At 39.7% G+C, this 11,098-nt stretch overlaps 1 protein-coding gene across 1 annotated transcript; it reads right to left on the bottom strand.

Moving 5' to 3' along the window:
• Positions 1-6,378: 6,378 nt before the first annotated feature.
• nppc (natriuretic peptide C) lies at positions 6,379-10,357 on the bottom strand. The gene is made up of 4 exons (XM_046050418.1): positions 9,975-10,357; positions 9,724-9,853; positions 8,262-8,555; positions 6,379-6,697 (listed from the first exon to the last, which is right to left on the bottom strand). Exons 2-3 carry the CDS (start codon positions 9,814-9,816, stop codon positions 8,283-8,285), a joined length of 366 nt encoding a protein of 121 aa, XP_045906374.1. The 5' UTR covers positions 9,817-9,853; positions 9,975-10,357; the 3' UTR covers positions 6,379-6,697; positions 8,262-8,282.
• Positions 10,358-11,098: the final 741 nt, after the last annotated feature.

The raw sequence follows: 11,098 nt of genomic DNA, 5'->3' as shown, positions 1-11,098 counted from the left end.
TACTCTCTTGCTATGCGCGTTCACGTAGGCCCGCCCAAGCGACTGTTTCCACCAATCACAAGGTGGTATATTTGCATCGTGCCCGCGCCTCGCTGACATAGATACACGATGCAAAATATTACTCAGCAGACAAAAGATTTTTTGTAACCACTAACACCGGCACATATAAATAAATACATTAAATAAATAATCACGCGGTGAAATAGTATAGTCAAAGATTCAATGAAATAATGTTACGCTTCTGAAGACTGTAGTAGGCCTGTGGCATGCTGAATTTAGCAAGAGACATTCAAAAGTTAATTCCATATGGCTGTCATTTAACTTAAAGTGTTGAGACAAATAAAATAGTCGACAAATTTATAAATGCTATACTGACATTTTTACATTATATTTGTTGTATTGTCACTCACTAGGCTACAATGCGTCTTTATGTCACCATGCAGCTGTGTGAACCACGTGGTTCGACCAATTGCCATCGCCCATCAACCACATGTAGCTTACTATGCAGAACACTGCGCTACCAGCTGTACAGAGCTGTTTAACAACGTATACACAAGTAGGCCTAATTTACAAATGTGAGGTAGGCTACTTCTTTAGCCTACTACTTCCATTTAATGCTGCTGTGTACTTCCTCTCCAATAGATTTAAGGAAGGAGGAAATTCACTATTTATTACATTTACTTGCCATTAAGGTAGCCTACAAGTTACTTTACAGATTAAGAGTTTACATATCATCATAAAATATATATAATGCAATTAGGTCTAAGTTATATAGGTTAGTCTATAAGTACTTAACAGTAGCCAATTAAGTAGGTGAAAAAGTTCCGCATTGACAACCCCCAACAATAAAATCTGCTTTTAAATGAATGCATCAATAGAAATGATGTTAAATCAGAAACTAACAAGTTAGGCGGTGCTTTGTTCCTAACATATAGGCTACTTTTGGTGAGTTAATTAAATTATGCTCATAATACTTCTGTCTTTCTGCTTAAGTAAAATTTTAATGCAAGACTTTTAGTATGGCTTGGTATTATTACTTTTCCTCCAGCAAAAAAATCATAATGTTCTTCCATCATTGATTTAAAAAACAAGAAATAAAGATAATAAATGTGTGCTACAGAATAGATAACCACCAGACTGAAAAGACTATTGTAGTAGTTGACAAAACATCTCACCAAAAGGTCCATTTTCTAGCTGTTCTGGAGACAATGTTCCTTGACTGTATTTGTGTATGCATGTGTACAAGGTATACAGTATTTCACCCAATACTCCGTTGATTCCCCGGGGACACCAACAATGCATTCGAGTAATTAACCCTCAACACCACACAGAGGCAGCATTGCATTTTACATCCTTTAGTTATTTCCCAGAGCACTGGGTAGAGGAAACAGTTCCTTTTCGACCAGCTAAATAAATAAAATGAAAGGGATTTCATGATATGAGTCTCACAGTGAAATAAGGCTACCCATCATTTTATAGTGAGAGGTAATATAACTTCTAGGACTTTTTAGGCTTTATTCATTAGGTTTCTTATTTTACATTTGTACTTTTTGCATACATGTCTTGTTTCAAAAATCTCCTGTTACATTGTATTTTTAAAGTAGGCCTAGATTGTATGTTTTGTAGACTTTGCTCAGTCTTAACAACTTAACATAACTGTTTGTCACTATCCTGATGACGTCTTTTGAACTCTGATGATTAGCCCCACAAGCTTAAACCTTAAAACAGGCTGTCACCATACTGTACCTGTCTATTCGTAAAGACAGGTACAGTATAAATCATATTAATGCCTGAAAAGCTTTTGTTTCATTCTTTTCCCTGTTTCAATAATGTGTGTTCTGCCTTTCAAATCTCTTTTCTATTCTTGCTGTATGTTCCCTGCTCTGTGTTCCTTTGGAATAGTTACTTCAATAAAGCAATCTCTGTTAAGTTTAATTTTTTTGATAAATCGGTTGTAGCAGGCAGTGGTGTGAAATGTATAAATAAAATAATTAGAATTTATAGCAATTGTGATTTGGAACCAACATCAGTTGTGTGTTTCAGCATTTAAATTCCCCCATCTTTCAGTGTTTATTCGATATAATATTCAGTCTCTGTTTCTGGTGTTTGGATTGTATTCCACCTGATGATTTAACACAAAATCTGGTTTCTAAGTGTTGTCACCTTTACGTGTCTTCAGATGAACTATGCTGAATTCACGGCACAAACAACAGCATTCTTCTCCACCTTTCCAACCACCCTGTCTGCACCTGTAATTCTCCGCTGTTTTGCAGGGATGGATTAAATTGAGCAAATCCAACAAATAGTAAGAGCAGGGTGTGAAATAGATGCATCCTGGGATTTTAGGTCAGAAAGGATTTCTTTTATCACAGGGAAATGCACATTTATTTCTGGGCAACCACCCAAAACAGACCAGGGTAAGATTTAAACTCGGCTGTAAATTGTTGGTAAAGGCATACAGTGGTAAATCTTAGGTAAAGTTTCTTAAAATGTCAATATTTATTGCCAGTGTTTGCATCATTGCTTATGGAGTTAAATACAAAAGAACAATTTTCTGCTATTATGAGTTATTTACTGCAGTATTTCTACAAAACAGTGTGTTTTCCCTTGAGCTGTTTTTTCAAGGACAAATATATGTAGTTTCTTAACTTGTTTTCTGAAATAAAAACAACATAAAATCTGTATAAGTTTTATAATTTTATACAACAATTCAATTAATGTCAGGATTAAGATGGTGTGGGAGACATTGTCAGTTGTGGTCCTGAGCCTTGTGGATGAGGTCAGCTGTGGATGGGAAGAAACTGTTCTTGTGGCTTGAGGTTTTTTTAGTGATGGACCTCAGTGTCCTGCAGGAGGGGAATGTCTGAAACAGTTTGTGTTCATTCATCAGAGTCTTCGAGGCATGCCGGTCCTGGAAGGATGGCAGATTGCAGCGAAACACTTTCTCCGCAGAGAGATTGTGACACTGCAGTCTGCCCTTGTTCTCGACATAGGAGCAGCATACCAGATAGTGAAGGAGTTGGGGAAGATGCACCATCATTGTCTTTTGCAGGTTGAATTTCTCCAGCTGCCTCAGGAAGTATATCCTCTGCTGGGCTTTCCTAGTGAGGGAGCTGATGCTACCCTTGAGATCCTGAGTGAAGATGGTGCCCAGGAAGTGGAAGGACTCCACAGTGTCAACTGGTATGTAATCAATGTAACAATCATCTCCAATTTTATTAACAGTGCAAACCTACCATGCAGCATGGTCCCAATACACTTTCCAAAAAACACAGTATAAAATTCAAAAGAGTAAAAACATAATACACAGGATAAAATACAGAAGACACAAGATATAATACACAATTTAAAACACGTAAGGGTAAAACAGCAAGAAAATGAATGATAAAGAAGATAAAACAGCTACATTTAAAAACTTAAGATTAAGAGGATATTAGAAGTTGCTCAACCCAACAAGAATTCTAGGAGAGGCTGTAATAACGTGAGAGCAAGTAGGTTTTCAGTCTTGACTTAAAAATATCCACTGAACGTGATTTCCTAACACATAGTAGGAGGTCATTCCATAAATAGGGAGCATGGTAGACGAAAGCTCTGTAGCAAGCTGATTTTTTTGTTAAACGAAGGATTGACCAGGAGACCAGCATTGAGAGAGCGAAGAAGGCGAACCGATGTATATGGTGTAATTAGCTCAGCTAGGTAGGATGGTTCAAGTTCATGCAGTGCCTTATAAGTTAAAATGAGGACTTTAAAGTCAGCTCTTGCCTGCACTGGTGACCAGTGAAGAGAGGGCCAGAAATGGTGTTGCGTGGTCAAATTTTCTACTTTTTGTCAGGATTCTGGCTGCACAGCTGGGGAGCCCAGAGAGAGTGGCCCTACATTAATCAACTCTGGAGGATACTAGGTCACCAGATGGTCAATCTCCCAGGTGGACCCATCCCCACCAGAAATGAGTCCAAGCAGAGCTCAAGTCCACAAACAGCATCTTGCCATAGGTTCACGAACAATCCAGGAGGATGAAGTGAAGGGCCATGTTTACTGCATCATCATCACCTACAGACCTATTGGCTCTGTAGGTGAACTGCAGGCGGTCTAGGAGAGGGTCAGTAATGGATTTGTGTGATAGCACATGGCATTCAAATGATTTCATCACAACAGAGGTCAGGGTGACAGGTGTGTAGTCACTAAGTCCTGTGGTCCTTGGTTTTTTGGGGACTGGGATGATGGTGGAGGATTCAAGCAGACTGGCACATGGCATGTCTCCAGCAAGGTTTAGATGTCTGTGGACACGGAAACAGCTGATCAGCACAGTGCTTTGGGGTAGATGGAGAGACAGGGTCTGGCCCAGCGTCTTAGAGAGGGTTCTGTCTCTTGAAAAGCATGTCAGTGTCCCCTTCCTGGACAGAAATGTCTGTGGTAGGGAAATAGGGGGGCCTTGGAGATCGACAGTTGTGGAAAGAGGCCCTATTGAGATTTGGGATGTGGAGTAGGTGGACTAGAGCTGGAGGATGGAGACACAGGTGATAGTGTCAGGCGATGTCTTTTGTGTTTTTCAGGGTGAACATAGCACTTACCCTATTGTGTCACAGATTGTGGCCAGCCTCTACTGAATACAGTTTTCTTTTTGTTCTTTTCAATTAATACCTCATCATGTGTTTGTATGCCTTCTTGAGCCTCTGATAGTAAATTGTATTTGTATGAGTGAAATCTCACTACTGTGATAATACAACAGCTGGGATACATTATATATATTATATATTTATATATATACAAGACACATATATTACAAATAACAAGGTTAGCCTCTGTAGGTAGATTGTGATGGGGGTGTAATGTGCATATTATCCAATGGAGGTTAAAGTCAAGGGCAACTGGACTTGGTTGAAGATTCTTCAGTATTCCAGTTGCCCTTGACTATACCTTCATTGGATAACTATGACCTGGATGACTGAGAATCTTCACAGACACAATGTGCATATTCTACAGACGTCTGCTTGTGATGCTGCCCTCTAGTGTGTAAGTCGTCAGTGTTTAACCACTTGTTTGAGCAGTTTTTTTTGGTTAGGGTTAAGGTTAGTACGTTTGAAAAACTGTTCCTTAAAATTATTTGGACTTCTATATAGGTATGGTAAACCTCCAAATTATGGTCATGGCCTGACTCTCAACTCCCTTGTGGGTGATTATACCACAAGACTGTGGAACAACCTGTCTCAGAAACTTCAGCTAACTAATTCATTATCACGTTTTCCTCATAAACACACTTTTATAGACTTGCCTTTATATGTTTTCATCATATGTTCTTGGGTTGCTTGTTTGTTTCTTTGAATACCTCACAAATTTATGTCCTTTTTTGCATACTGTTTTCCTTTGGTGCCTTTTCACTTGAACTGCTTTTAAATACATGGCATGAATAAAGGTAGGCATTATTATTACCACCATCATAAAACTTTGGAAGTAGAGGCTTGACTTGGCTGCAAGTTCCAAGTATTACTGCAACAAAACCTGAAAATGTACTGCTGTAAGAATCTTTTCATCTCCCTTGGCCCCTAAATCTACCAACACCATATGTATTCTTCATATTGCATTGGATGCTAAAACTTTGGATTACAGTAACATTATTAAGATTTCTGCTTCTTTGGCCCACTGACTTCCTGACTACAATTAGTGATTAACATGGTTGCTGATTTTGTGATTGCTTTCACTCTAAGTCACTCTGGGTCACAGTGTAAATATAAAATGTAATGGTATATGTTATGTATATGTTATATGAAATGTTATATTTCCATTTTCTTGGTAATGTTTTTCTGTATTAATCTTTGCTTTGCACCAAATGTTAAAAGTGTCCAACTCTGCAAGGTACAAGTCGAATGAAGGGGAAAATAAATGAACTATCCAACTTAGCCTTAATCTATTATGATGCTATTCCTCAGGTAGGGGATTTGTTCCCCTATTGGTATAGAGTTTTGTTACACTCACTGCTAACAAAACCTTTTGCATAGCAATGAATGGTGGTCAAGCTGACAACAAGGCACCTTTTTTTCTTAGCTCCTGACATGCTGATGTAGCCAAGATACCGCTTTTTCACCCGTGAGCCATGCAGAAAACATTCAGTAATTAATATTGATCCACTTCACTGAAACATAAAACCCTGAGAGGACACATGTGAGTGCACATGGAATGTTCTTTTTATAATTTTTGAAAACATTTACAACTATTTGAGACAAAAGAAAAAAGTTACAAACAGAATTGACCTGCAGTTTGCATCCATTTTCAAAATGTTACATAAATAAAACTCATATTTATAAATATCTCTTTTTATAAACATATAAATAGTTTTTTAAACATAAATACATTTATGCAGGGAAAGATGAAGTACATGAATGTACAGCAGCAGCAGCAGCAACAATATACAGCTTTGCGGTTTGTAGTTTTTACACCATTGTCCGCCATCTTGTAGTATGCATCTGTGTTTGTGTCTGTTGACCATTTGGATAATATACACATATTTATATATGTATATATGCCTGCATATTTGTTATATATATGTATATGAAATTTTTGTAGCATTGTCATCTCTGTCTTTGTTTATGCTGGTCGTGATGACTTTCGTACCGAAAATGTCACTTGGTGAGTTTTTCTTTTTTCCCTCTCAGGTGAGAACAAACAGAACCTTTGTTATCCAAACCCTTCGTTCAGAGATCTACAGAAAGAGAGGACACAAAAGTAAGGTTAGACTAAGCATTCAGAAACAACTCAGTTCACACAAGTCCATTTATTCAGTAATGTAGCAGTTATAATCTAATGTGTATTCATCAGCATAGCCCTCTAGTCCATCATCATTCTGTGAATCGGTTCCATGCTTAGTTAAAGTGTTGCTCTGATTCTTCACTTAACCGTTTCACCTCAATCAACACACGTCTAACACAGACTTCCACATTTACAATACTCTGCAACCCACTGTCAGAAAGACGTGTGTTGGCTTATGAAAAACACACACTCACTCACTTGAGTTAGTCACACTCCCCTGTCAGCGCTTCACAGTTTGCCACAACCACAAAAAGACGCCAAGCCTCAGGACTAATTGTGCGTCACCTCGCTTCCTCATTACTTCATTCACCGCCACAGTCACTTTGTTGTTTTTGTTAAAATCACTTGGGTAAAGAGGTTTCCCAGAAGGATCCTTGCCACCACAGGGTGTCTGTGTGTTTATAATGTGTGTGCATTCGCATGCCAGCCTCTCCTTCCACCATCTTGCCCTGTCCTCTGCTTTTTTCTTCTTAAACTTGATAAACGCTATGCCACGTGTTTCTAGATGAAGCAGATGGGATCATTCATGATGATCAGCATGGACTTCCCTGGATTGTTTCATACATCTGTTGGATAAATGGACTTTCCTGCTGCTTTAAGGGGGTTCCTGTCTGAGGATGGAACACTGCCAGACTGTAGGTCGACATTTAATGATATCACAAGTTTGCGATGTCATGCCCATCCAACGATCTCAAGTATCAACTTTTCCCACAATGAAGAATCACCTGAGGTTAATGCCATGTACTGTAGTTGAATGTGATTTTTAACATCCAGCTGACCTCTGACCCAGACTGTCATCACTCTCCGCCTGCTCTACTGTATATTGCTGCCGCTAGGATTTGTATTCTAAGATGGTCTAGCTATGGATACAAAGCACACACTGACAACCAAGAACAATAATCCGACTTAACATAATTTCTTTGTTTGTTCTGTCTTTCTTGCTAGCTTTCTCCCTCATCCCTTCCTTCCTTCCTTCCTTCCTTCCTTCCTTCCTCCTTTCCTTCCCTACCTCTGTCCTTTTTACAGCTATACTAACACAGATAAGGTCCTTTCATGAAACAGAAAACCTTTATGTTGAGCTTGCTTTTATCCTCATTTCTTCTATTTTTAATGATTTCCTCCCACCTGTCACTTACATGTAGTCCTTAGATGACCACTGACAGAAGAGAAAATTAAATTTTAAAGGGTTCATCCCCCCTTTTGCTTCTTTCTCTCCTCACATAATGCATATTTTTTTCCTACTGTCCCTCCATCCTTTTACTACATCCTTCCATGAACTAGACCCCTCTCCTTGCTCTCTTGATTATTTCATCTCCTTCTTGTCTCTTTCCCTCTTCCCCACCTTCATTGTTCCTTTTCTGCACATCCTTTCTTCGTCTTTGTCCTACTGGTTCTGTGTATATGTTAGTATGTCAGGTTACAGTGAATGTGGGATTGTGCCTTTGGAGAAAACTCACCATCAGAGCGCTGCTCCAGCCCTAGCAACCCATGCCGCTGATGGTTCCTATCCTGTCCATCTTGTGTCCAAAGCAGCCACTCCGCGTCGTGGAACCCCCTTTCTTGTTTCCGGATTTGTGTCTCCTGGGTGCGGGTTGGTCGTTAAGGAGACGAGCCCACATCCCTCTGGCCCGGGTGTCCATGCGTAAATCTCGCAGTAACCGTATCCGAGAGCGTACAGCGTCTAGCCTCCTCTCCCTCTCCTCCGACTCCAGAAACTCCGCCAGCTCCTCGCCCAGCAAACTTCTAAGAGACTAGAACACAGATTGGGGAAATAAATAAACGATGTCCCCTTCAGATAAATACGTTTGTGCGAAGATATGCTTTCGATAACATTTAAATAGAGCAGAGAATCCGTTTGCATAATACTTGATTTTAAATGGTGGAAATCTCAACATGTTGCATATTTAAGCACTTTTAAACACCATGTGCATTGGCCAAAAGGGAAAAAATGTTTGGCTATATTTACGCACATCGCTACATGATTAACTGAGATGGATAGTGATCCTGTCTGACCAAAAAACTACTTATACACAGATCCACAACATGCTGCAGTTCTTCGATTCAAACTACAAATGACATATTTAATGTAGTTACGGTCCTTGAGGGTTCTGTGCTTTCATTTTTACCGTCTATCTATACTGACAGTTCAGCTCTGACACCTCAGACATCGCTGTCGCCTTCAGTGAAGGGTCGTATAAGACAGGTGCCTGCAGCCTGCTCCTCTGGTCTGACTGTGGCATCAACTTGCAGCCATCCTAAATACTAGTCACCTAAACTAATAACAAAAACTATGGGGTTTCAAGATTATTAATATTATTTCTGAAGTGTCTGCGTTGTTCAGTTGATTCGACCGGCGAAACTTATGGGTAATGGTGATTTTACGCACAAACCCAGTGTGAAGTACCTTGATTTTGGCAAACAATTGGGGGAAAAAGATTCAAAGTTCAATCTGAGTATCCTCATCGTGTAAAGTTGTTTCCTAGATTTCTGAAATAACTTTTATATTATAATGGTTACCGCCTAAAGGCTTTGGTTTGTTTATCTATTTTTGGAGCGGTCATATGGCGCCTGGATGCTAAAACTGACAAATGCTGGGGAACAAAATGTGGTGGTTATAATGTCTATAGGGGTTAGAGACATCATTCAGTATTAAACATGCAGTCTGTTTAGAAAATAAAAATGATAGAAAAACATCTGCTAGGATGTTTTAGATTCACAGTATGGGCAAAAGTGCCCTTGCTGAATTTCTAAGCATGACTGAAATTATGAAATATGATGCGTAAAACAACGTCTTAAGCGCCTGGACCACAGAACAGCTGTTCACTTCTGAAGAAGCATTCAGCTTCCAACGCTTAATAGTGCGAAGCAAATAAACTGCTTTACTTCTCAGAAATAAGAATATAAGTGACTTCTTCTTACCTTCTGCTGCGCTTGAGATAAAGGTTTTGCCCCCATCCTCACTGAAAGCAGGGTGACTATAAGTCCACACGCTACCAAGTAGGACAAGTTCATTTTGACAAGTCTTGTATTCTTAAGGGATTCCTCTGCGCTGAAGTTCAGAAAGAAGGACAGAAGCAGCAGCCAATCAGCTGTTAAACACAAGAGGCTTCAGTCTTCCTTTACTCCAAAGCTCTTCAAGTCCTCCTCTAACTCTGTATATTAGTCCTCACCGCTTTATAGCCAGCCCGTGGTGATGTCATGACAACCTGCGTAATGATCCTCCTTCCTCGCCAACTCCCTGTTTTCTCTACCTGCCTTTGAGCACGTTATGCCAGGCATTAATTAAATGATACAAGCTCCGGTCATCGGGTCTTTGGGGGAAATGAGATAGGCTATGAGCTATCAAAACGCTCTGTTTTTTAACTTTTAGACCTCTGGCTGAGATGCAACAGCTGAAATCGAAGGTGGTTTCAAAGGCTGCGCGTTAAGCACTAAAGAGAGACTTTGGCAGAGAAATTACCTAAAAGATGCCAGCCGCCTGCCCTGTGAAACATCTTAACAAGTCTTATATTCTCTGTGAGAGCGTGAATGACATATTTTCTTTTCGGGATAAGTGAAAATTCAAATTCTGCCACTGGAATTAAAGAATGGAACTTATTTTGACAGAAGTTCCAGGAGTTCTCTATGATCAAGTGTCACTTTCTTAATAAACACTTTTTTTGAACACATCTTAATCAAGTGAAATAACACTAGAAATGCGTGGCTATGTCTTCGCCTCACTGCAGCCACATAATTTATTTATTATAACTGTCAGCGTGAAACTGAATAACTGGTGAATGAATTCGATCTGTTTGCGGTGTAATGCAAAGAAGTAGGGATGGATTTTGTGTTGCAACACGTCATGTAGCCTATCAGATTTAGGTATCTGCGCGCAAAGAAGTTACTGGAAAAGAACGATGACATCTGCCACCGTGGTGCATTCAAAGATAAATTGATCTGATGTTTCACACGACAGAAATGACTCACATTAACCAGGGAGCCTCATTTTACAGGCATAATTATTGTGTCTCGGTGTGAATGACAATGTGCGCATAATCGCATGCATCATTTGTTCATATGTGATTTGTAGATTTGTTCTGTGGATCTTGGAAATATTTTATGGTGTGTGTTACCTTCGGACCTGTCGCATCGCTGACAGAGGTATTGAAAGTGGTTCAGCAGAACGAAACAGAGGCTACTCTGCTGCACAGCCTCACATGATGAGTGTTCAGACTGAGGTCGCCATGGATGTGTGTGTCCCTCTGTCCAACCACCTGCCCACGCGCAAAAAGAAGGTTGATTGAGCCTCCTTTGG

The sequence above is a fragment of the Micropterus dolomieu genome, linkage group LG05 (genome assembly GCF_021292245.1).
Source record: "Micropterus dolomieu isolate WLL.071019.BEF.003 ecotype Adirondacks linkage group LG05, ASM2129224v1, whole genome shotgun sequence".
NCBI classification, from domain to species: Eukaryota; Metazoa; Chordata; class Actinopteri; order Centrarchiformes; family Centrarchidae; genus Micropterus; species Micropterus dolomieu.
The sequence above is the reverse complement of the archived record's forward strand: the minus strand, read 5'-3'. Positions and strand labels throughout refer to the sequence as shown.